The following is a 27,991-nucleotide window of genomic DNA, read 5'->3' as shown; positions in this document are numbered from 1 at the left end:
AAATAAATAAATAAATGAATGAAACGTTCAAAGTCTCGTTTAAAGAAACGCGTTTATTTTATAAAACAACAAAAGTAAAACATTCAGTTTGTTCTGTTTCCACACATCAACCGGCTGGAACTAGTTCTTCATACAACAACAACAGCAGCAGCAGCGTATCCTTCCACCTGTTCAGGAACTCTGTGGTGTTTGGTGGAAGGATACGTCGATGTTAGCGAGGAAATAGTCCCAAGGCCGTACTGTAGCTCCTCCTCCTTTACCGTCATTAGACTAAACTAACCAAAGTGGTTTTTATTTCATTTCCTTGAAGTTGAACTTTTAACTGAAGAGACTTGGTTCAGTCACTTCCTGTCACTCAAAGTCTTTTTCTTTTTTCAGTTTCCGCGTCGCGACCGCTCGGTGTCAGCTGGATTTCAAAATAAAACAAAAATAAAAGAATAAAAACTTAAATCTCCTCCCTCGTCGCCTCGATCCGTGTTTGGACGAACTCATCTTCATGACGATGATGTCGTCGTGGTCGCCGTCTTCTTCCCTTTCTTCTTCTCTGCTTTCATCTGTTCCTTCTCCAGGTGTTTCTGTAAAAAAAAAAGAAAAGAAAAAGACAAAAAACTTCACTTCCTGTCTTTGTTATTAACCCTTTACCTATGTTTACTATGTGTTATTGTAACTCAGTCATAGTTTGTCCAATCAGAAAAATTCCAACACTGACGGAGAGCTAAGGAGTTGAGCTTTCCGTCTATGTTACCGTAACGACCGAAAGTTTATTTTGAAAGGATGGAAAACGGACAGAGTGGAGAAGTGCTGCATACAGACACCAAACCTTCCACTTTGATCCCTTTCTATATTCTGAAGGTTTTTACAGAGGGGATTGTTGATATATCATTCACAGCCTCATTTATACAACATTTTATTACTAAAAACATGGAGACATTAGATGTTTTAAAGGGCTGGTGACAGTATTTTCTCATTTACAGAGTGAGAAAAAGAGATATCCACAATCCTCCTCTGTAAAAACTAAAGACTCTAATGTGTCAACTAAATAAAACAAAGTAGCTTTATCCATTGTTCAGATTTCTGTTCTGGAAATATATGCAAATTAGCGCATATTTAATTAGACATTACCTCATTTACATATTTAACCCTCCTGTTGTCCTTCTGGGTCAAATTGACCCAATCTGTTCCCTTCCTCCTTTCCTTCTTTCCACAATCCTTTCCTTCTTTCCTTCCTTCCCGTTGTCCTCATTTCTTCTTCCTCTTTTGATCCAATTGACCTGGTCTGTTCCCTCCTTCCATCTTTCTTTCCATCCTTTTCCCCTTCCTTCTTTCCCTTCTTCCTTTCTTTTTCTTCCTCCCTTGAACGAATCTGTTCCCTCCCTCCATCTTTCTTTCCTTCCTTTTCCCCTCCCTTCCTTCCTTCCCTTTGTCCTTACTTCTTCCTTCCTTTTTGACCCAATCTGTTCCCTTCCTCCTTCTATCTCTCCTTCCTTTTCCCCTTCCTCTTTTCTCCCATCCTTCCCTTCGTCCTTCCTTCCTTCCTTCCTTGACCCAGGAGAACAACAGGAGGGTTAAACATAAAATTTGACAAAACTTGTAATACAAAAAATATTTGTCTTAATGTAAGTGATAAACCTGGGAAGTTTCATGGTGAAATCTGTTAGTTTAAATTTTTACCCTATTCACCTGTAGTGTCTCAGCTTAAAACTACTTTCATTAATGTGAAAGGTGGTGCTTTTATTTTGAAAGGTGGCGCATTAATCAGAGTGAATCCTGTGTGTGTATATATGTGTGTGTGTGTGTGTGTGAGGACTGGTCACCTGCAGCTTGTCGTAGTGCGTCTGGCTGCTGCAGTGAGTTTTCTTGGCCGTGTCTTCGTTGGAGTAGAACAGGAAGCAGACGCGACAGTAGTAGCCCATCTTCACGTGTTCCACACCTGCACAGGTACGAAGCACACGTCACGTCAACGCCACGGCAACGCCACAGAGGTTTCAGTTAAAACACTCGATTAATATTCAAATTAAGAAGAAAAAACAACAACATTGGCTTCCTCTTTGGGCCCTTCACTGCAAAAACTCTAAATCTTTCCAAGAACATTTGTCTTATTTCTTGTCAAAATGTCTCATTTCTAGTCAAAACTAATCTCTTTTCTCTTAAAATTAGACTCATCACCTAAAAATGAACTTGTTTTGAGATAATTTTCACTTGTTTCAAACTAATTTTCACTTGAAAGAAGTAGAAAAATCTGCCAGTGAAAGCAAGTTTTTTGTGTTTGTAATAAGAAAGAAAAACTTGCTCCACTATCAGATTTTTCTACTTATTTCAAGTGAAAATCTGCTTGAAAGAAGTAAAAAGTGTCTAAAAACAAGCTGCTTTTAATGTGATGAGTCTGATTTTAGGTAGAATGAGATTTGTTTTGACTAGAAATAAGACAAATATTCTTGGTAAGATTTTGAGTTTTTGCAGTGTTCACAATAAAAGCCTTCACGGTCTTAAGTGCTGAGTCATGTTTCGCTCACCGATGGGGGAGTCGGGGTCGTACGGCGGCAGAGGCAGAGACGCCGCGACGGGTTTAACTTCAGGGGGCGGGGCCACCTCGGTCTCCCCGTTCTGATTGGCCGAAATCTCCATGTGCTGCCCCTCCTCCTCCTGCTTCACTTCCTGTTTGATCTCCGGCAGCTGAGGAAGGAGCACAGAGGAGTTAGATGGGAATGAGGAGGAGGACAGAGGAGAGGAGGGAGAGATGATAAGGAGGAGAGGAGGAGGAAGGAGGAGAGGAGGGAAAGGAAGGAAGGAGAGAGGAGGAAGGAGGAGGACAGAGGAGAGGAGGGAGAGATGATAAGGAGGAGAGGAGGAGGAAGGAGGAGAGGAGGGAAAGGAAGGAAGGAGAGAGGAGGAAGGAGGAGGACAGAGGAGAGGAGGGAAGTCGTGGTAAAGGGGATGAGTCGTGGTAAAGGGGATGAGTCGTGTAAAAGGGGATGAGTCATGATAAAGGGGATGAGTCGTGGCAAAGGGGATGAGTCATGATAAAGGGGATGAGTCGTGGTAAAGGGGATGAGTCGTGATAAAGGGGATGAGTCGTGGTAAAGGGGATGAGTCGTGGTAAAGGGGAGGAGTCATGATAAAGGGGAGGAGTCATGATAAAGGGGAGGAGTCGTGGTAAAGGGGAGGAGTCGTGGTAAAGGGGAGGAGTCGTGGTAAAGGGGAGGAGTCGTGGTAAAGGGGAGGAGTCATGATAAAGGGGAGGAGTCGTGGTAAAGGGGAGGAGTCGTGGTAAAGGGGAGGAGTCATGGTAAAGGGGATGAGTCGTGGTAAAGGGGATGAGTCGTGGTAAAGGGGATGAGTCGTGGTAAAGGGGGAGGAGTCATGATAAAGGGGGAGGGGTCATGATAAAGGGGAGGAGTCATGATAAAGGGGATGAGTCAGTGCAAAGGGGGAGGAGTCATGATAAAGGGGATGAGTCGAGGTAAAGGGGATGAGTCGTGGTAAAGGGGATGAGTCGCGGTAAAGGGGATGAGTCGTGGTAAAGGGGATGAGTCGCGGTAAAGGGGAGGAGTCGTGGTAAAGGGGAGGAGTCGTGGTAAAGGGGAGGAGTCGTGTAAAGGGGATGAGTCGTGGTAAAGGGGATGAGTCGTGATAAAGGGGATGAGTCGTGGATAAGGGGATGAGTCGTGGCAAAGGGGATGAGTCGTGGCAAAGGGGATGAGTCGTGGCAAAGAGGATGAGTCGTGGATAAGGGGATGAGTCGTGATAAAGGGGATGAGTCGTGGATAAGGGGATGAGTCGTGGCAAAGGGGATGAGTCGTGGTAAAGGGGATGAGTCGTGCAAAGGGGATGAGTCGCGGTAAAGGGGAGGAGTCGTGGTAAAGGGGAGGAGTCGTGGTAAAGGGGAGGAGTCGTGTAAAGGGGATGAGTCGTGGTAAAGGGGGAGGAGTCGTGATAAAGGGGATGAGTCGTGGATAAGGGGATGAGTCGTGGCAAAGGGGATGAGTCGTGGCAAAGGGGATGAGTCGTGGCAAAGGGGATGAGTCGTGATAAAGGGGATGAGTCGTGATAAAGGGGATGAGTCGTGGATAAGGGGATGAGTCGTGGTAAAGGGGAGGAGTCGTGGTAAAGGGGGATGAGTCGTGGTAAAGGGGATGAGTCGTGGCAAAGGGGATGAGTCGTGGTAAAGGGGATGAGTCGTGGTAAAGGGGATGAGTCGTGGTAAAGGGGATGAGTCGTGATAAAGGGGATGAGTCGTGATAAAGGGGATGAGTCGTGGTAAAGGGGATGAGTCGTGGTAAAGGGGATGAGTCGTGGTAAAGGGGATGAGTCGTGGCAAAGGGGATGAGTCGTGATAAAGGGGATGAGTCGTGATAAAGGGGATGAGTCGTGGATAAGGGGATGAGTCGTGGCAAAGGGGATGAGTCGTGGCAAAGGGGATGAGTCGTGGCAAAGAGGATGAGTCGTGGATAAGGGGATGAGTCGTGATAAAGGGGATGAGTCGTGGATAAGGGGATGAGTCGTGGCAAAGGGGATGAGTCGTGATAAAGGGGATGAGTCGTGATAAAGGGGATGAGTCGTGTAAAGGGGATGAGTCGTGCAAAGGGGATGAGTCGTGATAAAGGGGATGAGTCGTGATAAAGGGGATGAGTCGTGGATAAGGGGATGAGTCGTGATAAAGGGGATGAGTCGTGATAAAGGGGATGAGTCGTGATAAAGGGGATGAGTCGTGGCAAAGGGGATGAGTCGTGGTAAAGGGGATGAGTCGTGGCAAAGGGGATGAGTCGTGGCAAAGGGGATGAGTCGTGATAAAGGGGATGAGTCGTGGATAAGGGGATGAGTCGTGGCAAGGGGGATGAGTCGTGGTAAGGGGGATGAGTCGTGGTAAAGGGGATGAGTCGTGGTAAAGGGGATGAGTCGTGGTAAAGGGGATGAGCCATGATAAAGGGGATGAGCCATGATAAAGGGGATGAGTCGTGGTAAAGGGGATGAGCCATGATAAAGGGGATGAGTCGTGGTAAAGGGGATGAGTCATGATAAAGGGGATGAGTCGTGGTAAAGGGTAGGAGTTGTGATAAAGGGGATGAGTGGTGGTAAAGAGGATGAGTCATGATAAAGGGGATGAGTCGTGGTAAAGGGGATGAGTCGTGGTAAAGGGGATGAGTCATGATAAAGGGGATGAGTCAGTGCAAAGGGGGAGGAGTCATGGCAAAGCGGATGAGTCGTGGTAAAGGGGATGAGTCGTGTAAAGGGGATGAGTCGTGGTAAAGGGGATGAGTCATGATAAAGGGGATGAGTCGTGGTAAAGGGGGAGGAGTCAGTGTAAAGGGGACTAGTCGTGGTAAAGGGGATGAGTCGTGGTAAAGGGGATGAGTCGTGGTAAAGGGGATGAGTCGTGGTAGAGGGGGAGGGGTCAGTGTAAAGGGGGAGGAGTCGTGGTAAAGGGGAGGAGTCATGGTAAAGGGGGATGAGTCGTGGTAAAGGGGATGAGTCGTGTAAAGGGGATGAGTCGTGGTAAAGGGGATGAGTCATGATAAAGGGGGAGGGGTCATGATAAAGGGGATGAGTCGTGGTAAAGGGGGAAGAGTTGTGGTAAAGGGGATGAGTCGTGGTAGAGGGGGAGGGGTCAGTGTAAAGGGGGAGGAGTCGTGGTAAAGGGGAGGAGTCATGGTAAAGGGGGATGAGTCGTGGTAAAGGGGATGAGTCGTGTAAAGGGGATGAGTCGTGGTAAAGGGGATGAGTCATGATAAAGGGGATGAGTCGTGGTAAAGGGGGAGGAGTCAGTGTAAAGGGGATGAGTCATGGTAAAGGGGGAAGAGTTGTGGTAAAGGGGATGAGTCGTGGTAGAGGGGGAGGGGTCAGTGTAAAGGGGGAGGAGTCGTGGTAAAGGGGAGGAGTCATGGTAAAGGGGGATGAGTCGTGGTAAAGGGGATGAGTCGTGTAAAGGGGATGAGTCGTGGTAAAGGGGATGAGTCATGATAAAGGGGATGAGTCGTGGTAAAGGGGGAGGAGTCAGTGTAAAGGGGATGAGTCGTGGTAAAGGGGATGAGTCGTGGTAAAGGGGGAGGAGTCGTGGTAAAGGGGATGAGTCGTGGTAAAGGGGATGTGTCGTGGTAAAGGGGATGAGTCGTGGTAAAGGGGATGAGTCGTGATAAAGGGGGAGGAGTCGTGGTAAAGGGGATGAGTCGTGGTAAAGGGGGAGGAGTCGTGGTAAAGGGGATGAGTCGTGGTAAAGGGGATGTGTCGTGGTAAAGGGGATGAGTCGTGTAAAGGGGATGAGTCGTGGTAAAGGGGATGAGTCGTGATAAAGGGGATGAGTCGTGGCAAAGAGGATGAGTCATGATAAAGGGGAGGAGTCAGTGTAAAGGGGGAGGAGTCAGTGTAAAAGGGATGAGTCAGTGTAAAGGGGATGAGTCGTGGTAAAGGGGATGAGTCGTGGTAAAGAGAATGAGTCATGATAAAGGGGATGAGTCATGATAAAGGGGATGAGTCAGTGTAAAGGGGGAGGAGTCAGTGTAAAAGGGATGAGTCAGTGTAAAGGGGATGAGTCATGATAAAGGGGAGGAGTCAGTGTAAAAGGGATGAGTCAGTGTAAAAGGGATGAGTCGTGGTAAAGGGGATGAGTCGTGGTAAAGAGAATGAGTCGTGGCAAAGGGGATGAGTCGTGGTAAAGGGGATGAGTCGTGGTAAAGGGGAGGAGTCGTGGTAAAGGGGATGAGTCGTAGTAAAGAGAATGAGTCGTGGCAAAGGGGATGAGTCGTGGTAAAGGGGATGAGTCGTGGTAAAGGGGAGGAGTCGTGGTAAAGGGGATGAGTCGTGGTAAAGGGGATGAGTCGTGGTAAAGGGGAGGAGTCGTGGTAAAGGGGATGAGTCGTAGTAAAGGGGAGGAGTCGTGGTAAAGGGGATGAGCCGTGGTAAAGGGGATGAGTCGTGGTAAAGGGGATGAGTCGTGTAAAGGGGATGAGACGTGGCAAAGAGGATGAGTCGTGGTAAAGGGGAGGAGTCATGGTAAAGGTGATGAGTCATGATAAAGGGGATGAGTCATGATGAGTCGTGTCTCACCTGGTCGTCGCTGCTCTTCTCTCTCTGATCTGAAGCTTCTGTTTTCTTCTCTGCTGAGTTTTCCTCCGTCTTCTCTTCACCTCCACTCAGCTCGGAGCTCCTCATCATCTCCTCCTCTCCCTCCTCCTCCTCCTCCTCCTGCTGCTCCTTCTCTTTCTCTTTCTTCTCCTCCTCTTCCTCCTCTTTCTCCTCCTCCTGCTGCTCCTCCTCTTCCTCCTCTCCCTCCTTATCCACCTTCTGTTTCTTAGCTTCAGGTTCTTCAGGACGTTTGGAGCTTTTACTCGGAGAGGGACTCGGAGACAGACTCTTTTCTCTCTTCCCTGCCGTCGGAAACCGATGTCTGAGGGACACACACACACACACACGTTAGAGAGTGTAAGTTTGTGAGTGTGTGGTTGTGTGAGTGTGTGTTTGTTTGTGTGTCTGTATGTGGTTGTGTCTGTGTGCGTGTCCTCACCCGTGCTTCAGCTGTCTGTACTTCCTGCTGACGTAAACCACCAGTCGTTTCCCGTTGAACTTCGGTGGATTCGCTTTACACTCGTCGGCCATTCTCTCTGCGTCCTCGGCTTTGTCCATCTCTATGAAGCACTGAGGACAGAGAGACAGAGACAGAGACTGTGAGACAGAGACACTGACTGTGCGTTCACACCAAAAGCTTCCAAAGCGTCAAAAACGCTCGAGGCTGCGCTTCAGACAAGACAGCTTCCAAAACAGCAAATATTTTCAACCGCTTTGGCCGCTCGTCACGTGACTGACGTCAAAGTTCGATCCCGCTGGTCATTGGAGAGACGAAGGACGTCTCTATTCTGACAGGTTGTCGCGTCATAGCTAATTACCATAAAGTTAACCAAGGCTCAACTTCTCGTCTGGTGACGCTTTGGACACTTTGGAAGTGACGCTTTGGTGGCTCAGTGTCGCCAGGTTCTCATTGAAAATGAATTGACTTCCGGCGTTTTGACGCTTTGGAAGCTTTTGGTGAGGACGCACAGTGAGGACAGAGACATCAGACTAAGACACTAGGTGCGTTTCCATCAGCTGTTTAGATGCATCGAGATGTATCGCATCAGAAAATGATGATGGAAACGCTGTAATTCGAATTAAAATCCCCTGATTCGCACAAACTGAAATATGCTCGCTAGAGCCGGGTTTTGGTTGATGATTGGAATGGGATGGAAACAGCTGAATGCGAATTAAGTGTAACGTAGCCACTTTCACCCCGACTACTCCCGTGTTTGCAGTTCACTCACAAGACAACAACAGGGTTTCCGCTAATGTCACAGAACAATTAAGTCCGTAGATGGAAACACACAGGATTCAAATTTCTTTTAATGCGCATTTCCCAGTAATTCGAATCACTTTGGATGGAAACATGGCTACTGTAAGTCCTCAGGTCCAGGTCCTGGTTCCGTACCTCTCTCTTGATCCGGTTCAGGAAGTACTTGCGGACTTTCCCGTACGGCTCGGCGAGCTTCAGGACGGCCTCGTCTGAGTATTTGCTGCTGGGGATCTGTCCCACGTAGACGACTCTGCTGGACCCACACTGAGGGACAGAGAGGACACGGGGACAGACGTCACCACGGAGGACACAGTGGTCAAACCCAAACGCACTCTGCAGCAGCAGGTTGGATCAGATCTATGGATGGACACACTGATGTCCTGTGGAGGGTATTGATATTGATCGGTGATGGGCTCACCTGGATGGTGGGGTAGGTCATGGAGTGGCTGACCCGGACCGGGCGACCGCACACCGACGCCGTCACGTTGCTGTTGTAGAACTTGGCCATGGCTCGAGCTTCATCCTCTGTGGCGAACTGGAGGTACGCCTGAGAGAGAGAGAGAGAGAGAAACATCTGTTACTTTTTCCAATGTTGTTCCAGACTTTTCTGGTTTGTTGACACCGACGTGGAAGCACGTTTCACCGCTGTTCTCAACGTTTAGCGGGTGCTGCCCCAACACGGCCGGAGTCACGAGAATTAATTAATTAATTCACAACCCGACCGGGGGAAAAATAAATAAAAAGAAAGCCAGCGGCAACACTGGTTTTGAGACAGTTAACAGTTAATCAAGTTGTTAATAAGCTGTGTGATGTGTGTGTGAGTGACTATGGCGGAGTGTGTCAGTCACTCTGCTGTGCTGTGAGCTGGTTAGTGGATAGTGGAGAGAGAGGATGCGCCCTCTACAGGATAAATAGCCTAATGTCGGGGATCTTTTCAAAGGGGGGAACATTTTCAAAGTAAAACCAAGTCTTATTCCCTGCATTTTATTTCTGAAACTATCGGCGACAATCAGCGAGTTTTGGCCGATTACCGATTATTCTCAAACGGGCTATAATCGGCCGATTTATTTGGTTCGCCGATGAATCGGTCGGGCCCTAGTGGAAACTACATCTGCAAAATAAAAGCGCGATGTTCCAGTCTTGTCCGGTCCGGTCTGGTCTACCTCAGGTCTCAGGTCCAGCACCAGGTGTTTGACCACCTTCCCAAACGGATCGGCGAGTCCCAGCAGCTCAGTCAGGAAGTTGTATCCTCGTCTGAAGCCCACGATGTTCACCACCCTCATCCCCTACAGACAACAACAACAAGGACGGGTCAAATGCCAAGATCCAGGACTGAGTGTGAGAGTCATCAACCATGAAACTAAAAATCTATTTCTATTCTATTTAAATCTATTTATTTCTTCATACATCATGCTTGTTATGTCTGAAACAAAGAGAAAGTTAAAGAATAAACATGACAGAGAAACTTCACTCACCCCTTTCCTCGTGTTGTCTGCAGAAAGAGGGAGAGAGAACAAAATCAAATCATCTTCATCATCATCATCATCATCATCACCTGCGCTCAGGTAAGGCGTGTTTCCACTGCAGGAACCTCCCCACAGGGCCATTTACAGGAACTTTTACGGGGGCCAACAGAGTACCTACTCCAGGGTAGGTACTCTGTTGGCCCTGAAAAGCTCCTGGGTGTGGCTCGAGGTTAACCCGGCACTGATTGGCTAAAGCTAGAGCAGCTCTGACGCTACCAGAAAGCACCAAAACAACCAAGGTCGGGGGAGAGCTCCTGCCTCAAGTGTTCACAACAAGTGAGGGAAGGACGGAGCGTGAGATTGACAGACGGATCTCGACAGTGGCCGTAGTAATGCGGTCTGTCGTGGTGAAGAAGTTTCTACGTTCCTACCGTCGCAAACGGTCACGAACTAGAGCTCGGAAACAACCGGCCGAAATGGGTTAATAATATCATCCGTCTGGGTGACGGCTGCTTGCTTGCACTGCCGACACGAATTTGCGCTTATTCGCGTCTTTGCATTGACTTTGTATATACGGCAATCTTGTTGTGTGAAAAATTTGTTTCGTGTCTGGTGAGAGGGAAGTCTGGGCGTCCTTAGACAGCCGCCCCAGCAACCCGACCTCGGATAAGTGGAAGAAGTTGGATGGATGGACTTTAAGCTTCTAACCATCATGCCACATGTTTTAATTCTAAAAGCCACATCTGATAATCAATATGTTTATTATTGGTTAAGTGTGCGTGTTGCGTTCAGGTACCGATGCTGTCGGAGTCGTCCACATCGTCGTCGTCGTCCTCGGCCAGTTCGTCCAGCGTCACAAAGTCCTCCATGTTCTCCAGGAAGTCCTGATCGAACTGAAGAGCACATTAACAGCTCGTTAAAGGGATAGTTCACCCAAAATTGAAATTTCACTCATCATTATCTCCTCCCCCTCATGTGGACTAAGGGCTGGGAGAAGTGTCAGAGTCCTCCGTGGCTTCTCTGAGTTACAGGGGGTCTCGGCGTAGCAGTGCATGTCCATATGACGGTTGCTAATGGATACCAACTGTCTTCGTAACAAAAAGACACACCAAAAAACATCCAAATACCTCCATGCTGCTCGTATGTAATGTCCCTCTTGTATTGAAGCCCCGAAATGCGAAATTGTCCTGAAAAAAATTAACTAAGTCTATATTTCAAGCTTGTTTTGTAGCGGGAGCTTCTTGAAGCTCCTCTTCCCGCTTCGTCTAAATTTGACAAACCGGGAAGAGGAGCTTCCACTACAAACAAGCTTGAAATATAGACTTATTTAATTTTTTTTGGGACAATTTCTGGGCTTCAAGACGGACATTACATAGGAGCAGCATGGAGGTATTTGATGTTTTTTGGTGTGTCTTTTTGTTACGAAGACAGTTGGAATCCATTTGTTCCGTTATATGGACATGCACTGCTACGCCGAGACCCCCTGTAACTCAGAAATTTCAATTTTGGGTGGTACTATCTCTTTAACTCCCATGATGCATCAGTACCACACACACACAGACACACAGACCAACAGTGACATCATCACCACCCACCCCTGACTCAGAGAGTGCAGCTTCCTCCTCGGCCTCGCCGCTCTCTCCTGGTTCTGCCGTCGCCTCCTCTTTGTTCTCCGGTTGCTCGCTCTCCGTTGGTTCTGTCTGCTGCTCCTCTGGCCCCGCCCCCGGCTTGGCCTCCGCCTCGGCCCCGCCCCCTCGTCCAGGTGTGTCATCGGTGACATCATCATCCCCGTCGGCCACCTGTCATTATTATTACATCACACGTTAATTTCTTCTGACGTCACTTCCTGTGTATTTGTTCCTGGGTTGTGTCCTAAATCCCTTCCTCATTCCCTCCTCCCTACTCACTATAGAACAATCTCCTTGTTGTTTCCAACTACTTCCTGGTAGAAAACCAGCATGAGAACAATAGTGACGGACGAGAGTTTCACTATATTTATCTACTTTTTCATGTCACTATATCACCGTTTAGACTAATCTGATGTTTGTAAAGTCTATAAAACCAATGATCGGACAAACATTAGTACTATTTCTGTGTGCACATTTTTGTAATGAGTCATGGTTATCATAGATTAGCCGGGCTAACGGTTAGCTACCTGTTTAACTTTAATAACTCAGTGACTCAATAAACGCTCCATGAAAAAATATTTTCTCCAGCGGATATCTGAGTTCCACCATGACTGAGCTAACTGGAGTAGTTTCATGTGGTGTCCCACAACGGGAGGGTTTTAACAGCTGACGTCCTGCTGTTAGCTTAGCTACTGCTGTTAGCTTAGCTACCGCTGTTAGCTTAGCTACCGTTAGCTGTCCCTGTCAGCTGAGCCACTGATGCTTTCTAGACACTGTGATTCCCCCAAACTGAATAAATCCAACACATAGCAACACAAAACACACACACAGAAATAGTAATGTTTCTTCAATCATTTCAGATTTGTCTAAACGGTGATAGGGCCTGAAAAATATGATATATAGCTAAACTCTCGTTCATTACTACTGATCTCGTTCACATTACAGCTGGTTTTCTACCCGGAAGTAGAATGTAAACAACAAGGAGATTCGGTCTATATAGTGGATTCAATATAGTGACTATATAGTGACTCACTGGTCAAATGAAAAACACTTTCGGACACTACTCCGCCGCACAGTTAATTACGTATTACATCGCGTAATTAAAACGTTTGAAACAACGTTCAAAACACACACAGCCACTCACAACTAAGCATAAAGTCCGCTAGCTTAATGCTAACGTATAATGTATAATGTAATTTGGCGGTGAATTGTGGGATAGATTCAGTCACTATATAGTGAACATTAATAATCACTAAACATTCGGACTAGGGCTGGGACGATATGCTTTTCTCCCGATTCGATTCTTCTAAGATTTTTTGGATGGCGATTCGATTTAAATTGTGATTCTACGATATTGCCGATTCTCTAAATTTTTAGTCTATAAACTATCCTTAGTCTATAGCCTATAAATGAACATACTCCATTATAAAGTGAACTTAAACCCTTTTCAAAACCTGGACTCTCTGGATGTAAAAAAGGTGAACAAATGCACATTGTACAATATTTTAAAAAATTCCAAAAAAACTAAAAGAAAATTTCAAAAATAAAAAAAATCTATTTAAAAATCGTCAAAAAAGATATTGCGATATTTTTGTGAATCGATTTTTACTCCCACCCCCACTAGATAGAGAGTAGGGGGGATTTCAGTCACAGCCTTGGTTCTTTTGTTTTTCTCACCTGTTTTTCTTGAATGCCTCCTTCTGACTCCTCCCCCTTGGCGTCTCCATCGGCTTCCTGCTCCTCCCCCTCCCCCTCCATCACCCCCGACACCTCCTCCTCCTCCTCGTCCTCCTCCTGCTCCTCCTTCTCCTCCTTCTTCTCCTTCTTCTCCTCCTGCTTCTGCTCCTTCTCCTCCTCCTTCTTCTTCTTCTTCTCCTCCTCTCTGCTCCTGGAGCTGGATGACGTCGTCTTGGAGGAGGAGGAGGAGGAGGAGGAGGAGGAGGCGGTGGTTCTGGAGCTGGAGGAGGTTCTGGTGCCAGAGGAGGAGGAGGAGGAGGAGGAGGTGTTGGCTCCGCTGCTCCTCTGGCTGCGTCCGTCTCCTCCCGTTCCTCCACCGCCGCCGCCGCCACCGCCACCGCCCTGCCTCCGGTTCACACTGGGACAAGAGAGAGAGAACGGGTCAAAGCTCAAAGGTCCAGAACCAGAACGGAATAGGGATGGGTCAGGACAGTGTAATTGATCATCACAGTAATTTATCAGACTGATTAATAGACTGTTCAGACAGTCACATGGGGAATATATTCAGCCAGTTGAAATAAAACTAAATGCATTATTTCACTGGAACTGAAAAATAGATATGCTACCTACAAAAAGATATACAGGGTTTATACAGGAATCTTGAAGTTAATTCTAAAACCTTTTTAAGACTTTTTCAAGACCTTCTCAATATTTTTTAATACCTCACCGCCACTTCAAGCTGCAACCATTTACATCAGTGACACTTTTAACTGAACAGTTTCAGTTTGTGATAAAGACTATAGACCACTGTGATACAACAGAATTCAAAATAGGCTAGGATAATAAATCAAAGGCAAATTTTATCAAAAAACACTGCTCCACTCTCAAAAAACAAAAACAACAATCTTCTTTTCTTTTTTTTTTATGTACCGTTTTTTTTTTGTTTTTTAATAAAATGAATAAATTCACACACTTAAACAATGTTTTTTAGGACTCAAACTCTTGGACAGCTAATTCAGAAAAAATACTTTCAATATTTAAGACTTTATAAAGTCGTGAAAAGACTCTTTAATACTTTTTAAGGGTCTTAATTTTCCCAAAATTGATTTATCACCTTTTAATACTCTTCAAGACCCCGCGGATACCCTGATATAGAGATGGTAGTAGTAAAAAGTATCGGTATTGGTATCGGTATCGGCAATACTGGCCCTGTATTTACTTGGTATTGGATTGATACCAAATTTAGCAGTATCGCACAGCCCTACTGTAGGGGGGTCTGGGGGGTTTTAACACATACATGAAGCATTCTGGTGTACTCTGAGAAGAACATGAAGGGAACATTTGTTTCAGATTAAAAATACATTGAGTAGGCTACTGACTGAGGTTCCTATCATTGTAAGGTAACAGGGCGACAATGTCGACTAGTCACGATTACCGTAGATGACCAAATAATCGCCCGCGTGCAAATACGCGCCTGTGCTCTAACAGCCGCCGGGGTCCGAGCTCATTTGGCAGAATAAACGCTGGTTCAATTAAACGCCCGGGCGATTAAGTGTTTTTAACAGCGTATCACCGGCTCTCACCTCTTCTGTCAGTCAGCCCCTCCTCTCGCTCTCTCTCTCGCATGCAGGCGCACACACACACACGGACACACAAACACACACACACAAACACAGGCGCGCTAGACTGAGGGATATAGGGATATACTGTAGGATAAATGTGCTAATGTACAGTGTTGAAATTACCGCGATCGACCCCCCCTTCCGTTATCATTCATAACACTGCTCTGATCAGCTCCCTGTGTCGCGGTAACACAGACAAACTGTCTTTGTATTTATTGTCTGATGTCAATAAAGATGCGTCGGGGAAAAAAGTAGTTTTGTTCCAGTGTTGCTATGGTGAGCTCCTTGTTCTCAGCATGATGGTCTGGTGCTGCTCATTGCAAAAATAAATTGTAGCCTGTTGCAAATACGCGCCTGGTTCTTATAAACGCCTGGGCTCCAAGTCGATTTAGCATATTAAACTCCCGGGCTACTAAATGGTCATCTACGGTATTAACTATTAAAATCGTCGACAACTAATCTAATAGTCGATGCGTCTTTTTTTTTTAAACTTTGTTTTTCTCTCAAACTGCTGCGGCACCTTACACACACGCAGCCGCAGCCGCCCACCACACACACGTGCACCCACTCACTCAAGGTGAGTACAGGTACGCATAGCTCTCTCTGTCTCCCTCTCTCTCAATTGTCTTTATTTTTAGTTAGCATATACCTTAAACACTTCAAGCTGAAAGCTAATGATGGTATATAAGAGCAGCTGCATGCTGGTGCGATAAGCTGTATGTTTTACATTCAATTTACGTATGATCCGATTAGTCGAATAATTGAAAAAAATAGTCGGTGACTAGTCGACTATCAAAATAATCGTTTGTGGCAGCCCCAGTCTGAGCGTATGAAACTTAAACTGAACTCAGAACTGGTCTAGTGGGGAGCAAAAACAAATCTCATATTTTAAAAACTAGGTTAATACAACGGTCCTGGCTGGTTTTATTGGTTGAGAGCAGCAGCGTTAGTAAACCACAACAAAAACACCTGTAGCCTTTTTTTCCTCCCCTCATTTTTTCCCATTGACGGAAATCCGTCGTGGCGACGGAGAACTTTAACCCCTGCTTCTCTGTAACTCACTTGAGAGTCTTGTACTTGGCACAGATGTTGAGGCGGATCGGTCGACCTTTGATGTTCAGAGGGTTCACGCTGTAATACTTGACCAGCATCTCAGCGTCCTCGGGCGTCCCCAGCTGGACGAAGGCCTGGACACACAGACAGGGATAAGAAGACACAGGGAGACGGGGACTGATCGGTCAAACTCGGAGTGAGATGTGACAAATAAGCAGAATTTTTAAAACCCAGCGTTATTAAAAAAGCGTCTTCACAGCCAGAAAGAGAGAATAACTCAGTAAAAGACAAAAAAAAAACAAAAGTATGATAAATATCGATCGCATGATTACACAATGATTGAAAAGGAATTAAAAAAGCCAGCTTAACCACAGATAGGAGACATACAACATTACGGAAAAGTTATAAAAACATAATTGCTTTTACGACGCTGCTTGCACGTAGAAGAATATTATTACATTGGAAATCAAAAAATCCACCCAAAGTATCCGTGTGGTTTAGTGACCTGACACAATTCATACAATTAGAGAAGATAAAATACACTCTCAGGGGTCCAGGGACAGATTCTTTTCTGTTTGGGATCCAGTGTTGAAGCATTTAGGAAAACTTAAAACTCTGCCCACTTAGCAGCCATCTTGCATTTGTGATTGTGATCAAATCCATGTGAACCTTGTCTTCTTGTTTTGTGCACAGCCTCAGTGTTGGCGAACTCATGTATGTGCTTTTTCTTTTTTCTGGACAGGTGTCCCAACATGTTCGTGGGGGGGGGGGGGGGGGTTATTATATTATATAAATATGAGCATTGTGATCCTCCTGTATGTTTATCTTTGTACAATATTATTGATGCTCAATAAAAAGAAATTGAAAAAAAAAAGAAAAGCCCAGCTTGAGTAGCCAGCGTCCATCTACTGGCGGAACAAACAGCAGCAGCAACTAGAGACAGGCGGTTCCTCCCGGTTCACCTGGTCGGTCAGGAACAGGTGTTTCTCCACGACGCCGAAGCGGCCGGCGATGGTCAGCAGCTCCTTCTTCTTCTCCTCCTCTCGGGGCAGGTTGGAGAAGAACACCACCTGGCTGCTCTGAGCCTGGAGCTCCCTCGCCGGACGCTCCCTCACCGGGCGCTCGCACGCACGCTCGTCTTTCTGGAGCGGAGAGGAGGAAGAACAGAAGGAAGAGTCAGTGTTTCGCTTTGTATTGGTTTATAGTAGCGAGGTTAAGCGACTTTTGACTTCGAGTCATGATGCAAAGCTCCCTTTGGCATGGAAGTTCCTTAGGGTCATACAGTTAAATCTATCCTAAGACACAAGTGAGATCACACTTTGTATCCGAAATAAACACGTTTTTAAAATGCCTTTTTTTAATTGAGAAAACGCATGCTAAAACAGGGTATATACAGGAATCTTAAAGTTGATTTTAACACCTTTTTAAGACTTTTTCAAGACCTTCTCAATATTTTTCAACACCTCACCGCCACTTCAAGTTGTAGCCATTTACATCAGTGACACTTTTAACTGAACAGTTTTAGTTTGTGATAAAGACTATAGACCACTATGATACAACAGAATTCAAAACAGGCTGGGATAATAAATCAAAGGCAAATTTTATCAAAAAACAAAACAAAAAACATTGCTCCAACCCAAAAAACTAAAACAACAATCTTAATTCTTTTCTTTTTTATGAACCGGTTCATCTTTGTTTTTTAATAAAATGAATAAACTCCAGTGTTTCCCCCAGAAAATTTGTTAGTTAAGGTGGTGTCTGACCTGTCACCGGGGGGGGGGGGGGTAGCGCGGAGATCTGTTGACGGGGGGGCGATCGACGGGGGGGGACGCAACGTGCCGTATTAAAGTTTCGCTTTCAACACGCGCTGCTGTTATGCGTGCGCGCTTCTCTGTGCTGTGTATGTGTGTGAGAGGATGCGGCCATCGTCCGACGGGGGGGGGGGGGGCGGCGAATATCGCTACTTTTTTTTTTTTTTTAAGATGTTAGTTTAGGCGGCAGCTCTTTGTTGTTAAGGCGGCCGCCTTAACAGGAAAGCGCTGCGGGAAACCCTGAACTCACACACTTTTACAATGTTTTTTAGGACTCAAACTCTTGGACAGCTAATTCAGATAAAAATACCTTCAATATTTAAGACTTTATAAAGTTGTGAAAAGACTTTTTAATACTTTTTAAGGATCTTAATGTTCCCAAAATTGATTTATCACCTTTTAATACTATTCAAGACCCCGCGGATACCCTGTAAAAGCACATTTCATTTAGAATGTCCATATAAACTACAATGACTTCAGCTCCTGGATGTGATCTACAGCTCATTTGTGACATGATTGCAATATTTCAGGATTGTTTCTCAGTTTGAATGATGAACCGGGATCTAAAGTTTTTTCAATCTGTAGGCCGGACTCACATAAGAAGCATAAAGTCCATTCATGACAGTCCATTATGGCTAAATTGAAATGTATTTATTCATTTATTAATAATTAGAATTTGGACTACAGGTGTTGCGTTCAGGTACCGATCGGCGTGCTCAGGTGAGTGACGTGGTGCTCACCTCGATGACCAGCAGCCTCTTGGACAGGTAGAAGTGGATGGTCTTGCCGTACAGCGAGGCCGGGTGCTGCTGGTAGTAGTTCACCATGTCCTGAGCTTCCTCGTGGCTGCTCAGCTCTAGGAACGCCTGAGGAGACGGAGACAGAGACAGACAGGAAGTCAACGGACGGACAGACAGGAAGTGACCAGACACCTGAGTAGGGTTGCAAAGGGGCGGAATATTTCCAGAAACATTCCATGGGAAGTTAAAGGGACAATGAGGAGTTTTGTAAAAGCGAAGTGTTTTTTCCACACTACATTTATGAGCCTCCGCACCGTGAAATTCTTTGACCGGGTCAAGACAGACTCATGTTTTCATTCATCAAGAATTAAAGTCAGAGGTTGGAAGACGATCACATACCGTCGTAGTTCCCACCATAAACGGAGATTCATACGGCGGCGTTATTCTCATGACTCGCCACGAAACCGAAAGTAAAGAAACGCTGGTCGGCTCGCCCAGCATTTCCACCACCACTAATAATAACAAAATAACCATAGAGACAAAACCATAGATTTATCTAAAATGGACCATTAACAAGTGGTAACGGAGATTCATCCTCATTAATATCAGACTTTTTATAACTGAATAGAAACTCCTCGTTGTCCCTTTAATATTGTGCAATGTGCATTTGTTCGCCTTTTTTACATACAGAGAGTCCAGGTTTTGAAAAGGGTTTAAGTTCACTTTATAATGGAGTATGTTCATTTATAGGCTCCTATTGTGCAGATAAATGTTAAAAATGCAGACTAAAAATCGAGAGATATCGTAGAATCGCAATTTGAATCGAATTGCTATCCAAAAAATCATAGAAGAATCGAATCGGGAGAAAAGCAGATCGTCCCAGTCCTGTTGTTCAATATCTGACTGCTTGTTTTGCCTCATGACTGATGAAAAATGTGCCTTGTTGTGTGCAGTAGAATTGTGATGCATCGTAGAATCAAAGTGAATCGAATCGTTACCTGGTGAATCGTAATCGTAACACCCCTAGTTAATTCCCACGTATTCCCCTAAATTCCCATGGAAAGTTTCCAACTTTGAAAACTCCCGTAATTTTGCGTCCTCACCTTGTTCTTGAGGACCAGGTGCTCGATGAGGCATCCGAACGGCTCGGTGAAGGCGAACAGCGTCTTGTTGCTGAGCGGCTTCCTGTCGTACTTCACCACCACCACTCTGCTCCTCAGCTGAGCACAGACATCGGTTATCGGTTACTGATTAGTTTATAATGTGTAAAGGTCATGGTGACGGTTGGAGATGGTTAGGAGGAGCAGACTCACCTTGTTCTGGCCCATCTGGTTGTTTCCTGACAGACCTGAAGCTCCGCCCCCTCCTGACAAAACACAACCACAACGTCAAGTCTCCGTTTCACAGCGTCGGCTCCAATAGACAGAATCTCCTTGTTGTTTACATTCTACTTCCGGGGAGAAAACCAACACGAGATCAATAGTAACAAACGAGAGTTTAGCTATATATCATATTTTTCAGGCCCTATCACCGTTTAGACAAATCTGAAATGATTGAAGAAACATTACTATTTCTGTGTGTGTGTTTTGTGTTGCTATGTGTTGTATTTATTCAGTTTGGGGGAATCACAGTGTCTAGAAAGCATCAGTGGCTCAGCTGACAGGGACAGCTAACGGTAGCTAAGCTAACGGTAGCTAAGCTAACGGCAGTAACTAAGCTAACGGTAGCTAAGCTAACAGCAGGACGTCAGCTGTTAAAACCCTCCCGTTGTGGGACACCACATGAAACTACTCCAGTTAGCTCAGTCATGTTGGAACTCAGATATCCGCTGGAGAAAATATTTTTTCATGGAGCGTTTATTGAGTCACTGAGTTATTAAAGTTAAACAGGTAGCTAACCGTTAGCCCAGCTAATCTATGATAACCATGACTAATTACAAAAATGTGCACACAGAAATAGTAATGTTTGTCCAGTCATTGGTTTTATAAACTTTACAAACATCAGATTAGTCTAAACGATGATATAGTGACATGAAAAAGTAGATAAATATAGTGAAACTCTCGTCCGTCACTATTGTTCTCATGCTGGTTTTCTACCAGGAAGTAGTTGTAAACAACAAGGAGATTTGTCCTATAGTAAGTAGACAAGGAGGAGAAGGAGAAGGAGTTAGTCTCGTACCCCAGCTGTTGGACATCCCTCCTCCTGTCTGGCCTGAGGACATGGGGGCGGGGCCAAGCAGACCCGGGGACAGGTTGGTCGTCTCCATCGGCAACCCACTGAAAACACACACACAGTATACAGAGTCATGGTGCTGTCCAAACTCACAGAACTTTATTTAAACTGTTGACAGCCGTTGTTGTTGGTCTGAACCAGAGAGAAGAAACACACAGAGAGGAGGAGGAGAGGAGGAGGAGAGGAGAGGAGAAGGAGAGGAGAAGGAGAGGAGAGGAGAGAAGAGCAGGAGGAGAGGTGGAGAAGGAGAATGAGGAGAGGAGGAGGAGGAGGAGGTCTCTGTCAGAGTTGGCCCAATATTTTGAAATTCACTAAATAATCAACCCTGCTTTTCAAAATAAAAGCCCTGGTTCATCCTCTCAGTTGTGACAAATGGAGAGTCTGGATACAAACGGTGACAATATTTATTTCTTCCTCCAAATTTAATAACTAATGCAGGGTTTATACAGGAATCTTGAAGTTAATTTTAATACCTTTTTAAGACTTTTTCAAGAACTTATCAATATTTTTCAACACCTCACTGCCGCTTCAAGCTGTAACATTCACATCAGTGACACTTTTAACTGAACAGTTTTAGTTTGTGATTAAGACTATAGACCACTATGATGCAACAGAATTCAAAATAGGCTGGGATAAGAAATCAAAGGCAAATTTTATCAAAAAAGAAATACTGCTCAACTCCCCAAAAACAAAAACTACAATCACGACAGTCATGACATGTGCCTCAGCTCGTTTGATTTTGTTTCTAGTAGAGCTGCAGCCGATATCCGAGTACTCGAGTACTCGCTCGACTTGGGCGGCATCCGAGTGCCGTTTCACTACTCTGATTCCATCAAAATTTAAGACTTTATAAAGTCGTGAAAAGACTTTTTAATACTTTTTAAGGGTCTTAATTTTCCCAAAATTGATTTATCACCTTTTAATACTTTTCAAGACCCCGCGGACACCCTGTAATGTGTCTGTGTCTGTGTGTGTGTGTGTGTGTGTGTCTTACCCTCTGCCAGACGACATACCCGGGTCCCAGTCCGGGTACCTGAACACAACACAACAACAACACAGTTTAATACAAACCCGTCAGACTGTGTGTGTGTGTGTGTTGTATTTAGGGCTGCCACGATTAGTCGACTAGTCACGACTATTAAAATCGTCGACAACTAATTTAATAGTCGATGCATTGTTTTTTGTTTTTTTTTTACTTTGTTTTTCTCTGAGTTAGCAGGTTACAGGTGTTCTCTCTCTTTTCTCTCTCTACCTCTCGTCCGTCATCAAGCGGCACCGGTGTCTTTTCAGACAAGACGATTGTCTTATAAACTATTAGATTTTTTTTTAACAGAACGACTATTATTTACACTGAGCACAAGTTATATTTAAATGACAGGCCTACCAAAACTTTATTATTGTGAATAATTCCTTAGTTTCAGGTGTCCACCTCATTTTATTTAAATGTAGTTATGTTTAATGCCAGAGACAAATGAAGGAAAGAAAAAACTTAAGTATTTATTTTGGTGTTGTTTAGGCCAGTGCCTTATCCTTATTTTACGCAGCTATTTGCACTTTATGCTACAGTTAAAGTTTGTTGCTACAAGCTGCATATTTCATTAAAAGTTTAATTAACTATCATCTTAATTGTATTTATTTTTAGTTAGCATATACCTTAAACACTTCAAGCTGAAAGCTAATGATGGTTATATAAGAGCAGCTGCATGTGTATATTTTACATTCAATTTACTTATGATCCCATTAGTCGACTAATGTGTGGCAGCCCTAGTTGTATTTAGTGTTTCTGTGTGTGTGTGTGTGTGTGTGTGTGTGTGTTGTATTTAGTGTTTCAGTGTGTGAGACTCACATGTCGAGGAGCTGCCGTCGGTTCTCAGCATGTCTCAGTCCGTTGACGTGCTGGTTCCACTCCTACAAACACACCGTTACTGACCCTATGAACACCTTAACCCCTTCACCCCTGGACACCTCGCAGTCAGCAGCCAATCAGGAGCCAGCTGCTCTCCACATTTAACATCGTCTGCTTTTATTCATCAAAAAATAAAACTGACCTCAGAGCAGAACAGTTACAGAATCATAAACCTCATTCATCAGCTGATACTCGTGGGTTTCTGATCAGTTTGGACCAAGATCAATGTAGGAAACTGAACTAAACTAAACTAAAGTTCATTTAACTCAGAGTTTTATTTTAGAAACAAAAACTCTGATATTTCCTCTTTGATAAACGAGTCCTTTTGAAGTAATGATGTCATTTCCTTTTCAACTAAGAGATCTGACAGATGGATCAATCAACTGGAGGATCAATCAGCTCGTTACACATTCAGCTCACTCAGCTGCTGATTGGTCCAGGACACTGTGACTCTGCTGCAGGTTTGATCGTTACAGTCTAGAGCTGCAACTAACGATTAGTTTCATTACCGATTAATCTGTAGATTATTTAAACCATTAATCGATTAGTTGTTTGGTCGATAAAATGTCTAAAAACATCAATCAGTGTTTCTCAAACCACCAGACGACATCGTCCTCTAATGTCTTGTTTTGTCCACAAACCAAAGAGAGACTCAGTTTATTGTCATAAAGGAACAAAGAAACCAGAAATATTCACATTGAAGAAGCTGCAATCAGAGAATCTGGACTTTTTCTCTTTAAAAAAACTACTCAAACTGATTATTAGATTAATAATCGATAATTGTTCGATTAATCGATTAATTGTTGCAGCTCCAGAACAATCAGCTAATTTTTTTAACTCTTGGTCTTTTGTTTATCTTACACATACAGACGCCTACATCATGTACTCAGCTGCTGATTGGTCCAGGACACAAGCTGTGTTTTATTGTGACAGTTCTCTGAGTAACTTCCTGCTGTCAGGTGTAACAGTAGTGGAATAAAGGATTAATAATAATGATTATGTGACTGGTCCACGTGAGGGACGGTGGCTCTACAGAGGTGAAGGACGGAGAGACTCAGTTTATCGTCATAAAGGAACAAAGAAACCAGAAATATTCACATTTAGGAAGCTGCAATCTGAGAATCTGGACTTTTTCCTCTTTAAATAAAAAAAAACTACTCAAAATGATTGTTAGATTAATAATCGATAATTGTTCGATTAATCGATTAATTGTTGCAGCTCATTTTTTTTAACTCTTGGTCTTTTATTGATCTTTACTTTTTTATTTTTTTGTTGGCTCACTACCGATACAGACGCCTGCTGATTGGTCCAGGACTCTCTGACTCGTTGAAGCTGCTGTCAGATGTAACAGTAGTGGAATAAAGGACTAATAATAATAATAATAATGATCACTACTGAGCGTTGATTATGTGACTGGTCCATGATGGATCTACAGAGGTGAAGGACGGAGACGTCTCGAGGACGTGAAGATCAGCTGATCGGAACAAAGACGTCCGACGACTGAGCTGCCGCTGCCACTGACGGACGTGGACAGAAGAGACTAGGAGACTAGGAGACAAGGAGAGAAGGAGACTAGGAGAGAAGGAGACAAGGAGAGAGGAGACAAGGAGGAAGAGTCCGGTACTCACCATGGTGGAGTGAACGTCAAAGTCACAAAGAGAGCAGACGTGCGGGAACATGGTCGGCACGACGCCCAAGAAGTCTTGGACTTTTCCGTTGGACGGGACGCCGATCCTCCGCTGCAGAAAGACGCCGCTCGGCTCGTGTGGCGGCGGCGGCGGCGGCGGCGGCCCCATGATGCCGCCGTAGGAGGAGGAATCGCTGCCGCCGCCGCCACGGTGATGATGAGAGGAGGAGGAAAGCTCCGAGTACGAGGACGAGGACGATGGCCGCTCTCTCCCACCGCCACCACCGCCGCCGTAGCTCAAGCCGCCGTAGCGACCGGAGGAACGGTCCTGCAGCGAGCCGTAGCCGAAGTCGTGCGACCGGGCCGAGCCCCCGTCCATCCGGTCCCAGCCGTCGCCACGGTTTCCTCGGTACGCGGCGGCAGCGGCGGCGGCGGCGGCGTCCGAGGAGGAGGAGTTGTTGTTGTTGCCCTTGCGGTTCTTGAGCTGCATGAGTATCCGCGGCAACGTCTCCACGCTGATGTCGTCCTCGGGGATCTCGGCCAGCGCGTCCAGGTCTGACGGCGACAGCCCCAAACTGGCAAACAGCTTCATGGTGCTGCCAAGATTCCCTCCGCCGCCGCCGCCGCGCCGGGACATCTGACCACCGCCACCGTCCGGGCCATCGCCGCCGCTCCCCCCCATCCCCCCCGAAGACATCCCACCGCCACCACCGCCACCGCCACCGCCCATCTGCATCTGCATCTGCATCTGTCGCCCGGACGACCGCTGCTCGCTCATGCTGAAGTTCAAGGTCTCTGCGGCGGCGAGGAGCCCCCGGCCCACGGCGAAGTGTTTCTGAGCGCCGCCGCCGTCCGACTGCTGCGACTTCTGAGACATGACGACGACCACGAAGACGAAGACGAAGACGAAGACGAAGACGACGAAGTCACACAGCTGCTGATTGATTGATTGGTTGGTCCAGGACACAACAAGCTGTGTTTTATTGTGACAGTTCTCAACGACGTCCTCTAATGTCTGTTGTTTCGTCCACAAACCAAAGAGAGACTCAGTTTATCGTCATAAAGGAACAAAGAAACCAGAAATATTCACATTGAAGAAGCTGCAATCAGAGAATCTGGAGCTTTTTTTCTTTAAAAAAAAACTACTCAAACTGATTATTAGATCATCAAGATAGTTTAATAATCGATAATTGTTCGATTCATCGTATTATTTGTTGCAGCTCATTGTTTAACTCCTGGTCTTTTATTTATCTTTATGCTTTTTAATTTTTTTGTTGGCTCACTCAGCTGCTGATTGGTCCAGGACACAACAAGCTGTGTTTTATTGTGACAGTTCTCTCTGAGTAACTTCCTGCTGTCAGATGTAATAGTAATGGAATAAAGGATTAATAATAATGATAATAATGATAATAATGAGGTGAAGGACGGACGTCACAAAGCGAAGCGCCGCTCTCCACTCTCTCCTCTCCGTCCGGCCTCGCTGCAGCCGCGTCAAGAGTAGACAAAGGAAGGAAGCGTCGGCGCTAAGAACTGAAGTTAAACAGAGTCACTGAGCAGCAGCGGCGGCGTCGGCCAAAAGAGCGAAGCTGGTCACAGAGCGAAGAAGGGGGAACTCTTCTTTCTTCCTCTCTCTCTCTCTCTCTCTCTCCGCAGAGTTTCTGGTTTCTGCTGAAACACAATGAGGTAGAGACAAAATCTTCAGACGCTGCTGCTGCTGCTGCTGCTGCTGCTGCTGCCTCCACTGGGGCAACAACAGGGGGCCGAGCGCAAGAGCTCGACCGACTGAGACTCGCTGTCATTACCGACACTTAATGAGAATTAAATTAAAAGGAGACAAGAGAGGAAAAAGGATTTAAAAAAGACTCAAAAATTCACCGCAGACAAGCAGGAAAGACAATGAAGTGGCGTGAACAGAGTGATGATGAAGCATCCTCAGAGAAAGAGAAACTTCAAAAAACATCACAGAGCTGTGAGTCTGGAAATAATAAAGTCTACACGAGTCACTGAGGAAGAGTAACTGACACTGTGAATTTGTCAATGGACGTGTTGACAATAAAGTTTCCTAGAGTCTAAAAGGAGGAGATAATAAACAAAGCTGATGATGCTTCTCATGAAATACCACGTGGTTCATATTGCTGACGTGTCTTTATCTGTATTTTCTACTTGATTCTTCAGTATTTCTGTTGTTTCTACTGAACTTCTTTTATAAAACAGTAGTTTTTCAGTTTTCAGCTCAGACTAAAAGACACTTTCTGTTTCTTCTTGCACTTTCCACTGTGGTGCAATAATAATAAATGCTGTGAACTTCTAATAAATTGAAAACTGATCTCGTCTTAACTAGACCGACAGGTTTACAACAGGTTTGTTTCCTGTAATTTACCACCTATTACACAATAACAACATCCCTCTAAAAGTTATTAATCACATTACTCTGAATACGGGCTGAACATAATTAGTGTGAATGCTGAAAGTACACAGTATATAACATAATAATTTCCTTATGGGGACAAAAAAAGCATCTATCTAGCTACCTATAATTTACCACCAGTTTAAAAATAAGTTATTTATCAAAGTGCACAGATCAATATCACTTTCATCTGAATACGGGCTGTAACTTACGTAGGCTAATTCTTGGTTATAACCAATATTATTATTAGCCTATATCTCCACCAGGATGAGCAGAAGACAAATACAGACCCGTTGTAAGAGGCCAGACGTCTGACACCAGCAGCTCTGCTCATTCTGTCTTTATATAATATAATAAATGAAACATGTGTTAAAGTTTCATTCTGAGTGAAACATGTAATAATGTGGAGGAAGGAGCAGAGTTAGCAGCGAAGCTAACAGTGCTAACGACCTGTTATCTCCGCAGAGTCCACAGATAATAAACATTTGTTTTAATTCAGAGTCAGTAGTTTATTTATATGTGCACCGACCTTCATAGGTGAAGGTAGAAACTGTTTGTTTAGTTTTTATTGTCCTCTACAGTCTAAACTCGGTGCTAACGGCTGCATCATTAGCCTGTTAGCCTGTTAGCCTGCTGCTGCTGCTGCGGCTGCTACATGCTCATGATTTTAAAATAAAACTGTCAGATAAACTAGTTTCTAACTTCACAGTTTTAATATCCGACTGTGCAAACTGTAAATGAGGCTGTGCACCAACCGACCAGGTGAATGAAGTCGTCTACAGGTGTAAAACAGGACGAACACTTACCTGAGTTTCCTTAGTGCGCAGCAGCTGATGCTACTCTGCTACTACTAGCAGGCACGAGAACGAGAACGGAGCCACGAAGTCTCGCGATACTTGGACGATCTTTACAGTCTATGGTTGTGACTGATCAGAGAGCCAGTCAGAGGTTTTATGTGAAGGGATTGGAAGGGGACACCGTGTTATTGTTGTTGCGGGAGACTAAAGAAAACCAAAAAGTACAATTGCATGAATGCAATGCTACAAATGTTGCTGTTTTTATGCAAACTAAAACTCATTATAAACTGAATCCTCCGCCCACTCACTGCTGCTATGGAATGGATTATTTTTATTCACTTAGTTTGTTGTTGTCGTTTTTGTCTGAACCTTATGTAAGTTATATAAGTCAACGGCCCTATAGTAGGCTGTAAAACAGAGGGAGGGAGGAGAATAGGAGATAGAAAGTGAAAGTATTTAGTTCAGACGCCCCTTAGGGTGTCTACAAACACATTATTTTATCTTTTTTTTTTTTTTTTTTTTACAATAATTTAAGATTTTTGCATTCTGTAGGTCAGGTTTTAAGTATCGTTAACATCCAATTTTACATTTAAAGACAGGAAAATAATAACACAAATACACAAATTCATATATTCAGTATAATAACTACATAGGCTACATTACATTTGGAAACCATTTGGTTAATTTAACCTATAATTTTTTGGTTTA

At 44.8% G+C, this 27,991-nt stretch overlaps 2 protein-coding genes across 4 annotated transcripts in view; one reads left to right on the top strand and one right to left on the bottom strand.

Annotated features, from left to right (window-relative positions):
• LOC146979224 (protein NLRC3-like) overlaps positions 1-27,991 on the top strand; it is a 331,528-nt gene that overhangs the window by 206,232 nt on the left and 97,305 nt on the right. The gene's annotated exons all lie outside the window — the stretch shown is intronic.
• LOC146979229 (uncharacterized) lies at positions 36-27,345 on the bottom strand. Of its 3 annotated transcripts, none has more exons than XM_085788946.1 (21): positions 27,293-27,345; positions 22,393-22,454; positions 21,541-21,579; positions 20,493-20,590; positions 19,628-19,680; positions 19,418-19,534; positions 18,315-18,440; positions 16,726-16,905; positions 15,773-15,897; positions 13,089-13,506; positions 11,379-11,582; positions 10,580-10,676; positions 9,793-9,809; positions 9,481-9,603; positions 8,736-8,864; positions 8,453-8,581; positions 7,499-7,629; positions 7,042-7,381; positions 2,514-2,673; positions 1,815-1,930; positions 36-575 (listed from the first exon to the last, which is right to left on the bottom strand). In XM_085788946.1, coding segments are annotated over exons 2-21 (2,685 nt in total). In that variant the 5' UTR covers positions 22,395-22,454; positions 27,293-27,345; the 3' UTR covers positions 36-494. The 3 variants fall into 3 exon arrangements, with proteins under 3 accessions (XP_085645072.1, XP_085645071.1, XP_085645070.1); XM_085788945.1 differs by lacking the exon at positions 27,293-27,345 and adding an exon at positions 24,081-24,976 and having other exon boundaries at positions 19,628-19,677; XM_085788944.1 differs by lacking the exon at positions 27,293-27,345 and adding an exon at positions 24,081-24,975.

The sequence above is a fragment of the Trachurus japonicus genome, chromosome 10, assembly GCF_045865225.1.
Source record: "Trachurus japonicus isolate A0001 chromosome 10, Traja_1.0".
Lineage (NCBI taxonomy): Eukaryota > Metazoa > Chordata > Actinopteri > Carangiformes > Carangidae > Trachurus > Trachurus japonicus.
Note: the sequence above shows the minus strand (reverse complement) of the source record. Positions and strands in the feature narration are given on the sequence as shown.

Bases quoted from the DNA above. Each gene is read 5' to 3' on its own strand.
- LOC146979229 (XM_085788944.1), bottom strand. From the start codon at position 24,956: ATGTCTCAGAAGTCGCAGCAGTCGGACGGCGGCGGCGCTCAGAAACAC. The intron at 20,591-21,540 runs GTAAGACACACA...GTGTGTTTTCAG, and splicing joins GGTATGTCGTCTGGCAGAGG to TGGGTTGCCGATGGAGACGA. The intron at 1,931-2,513 runs GTGAGCGAAACA...GTACCTGTGCAG, and splicing joins CGACCCCGACTCCCCCATCG to GTGTGGAACACGTGAAGATG.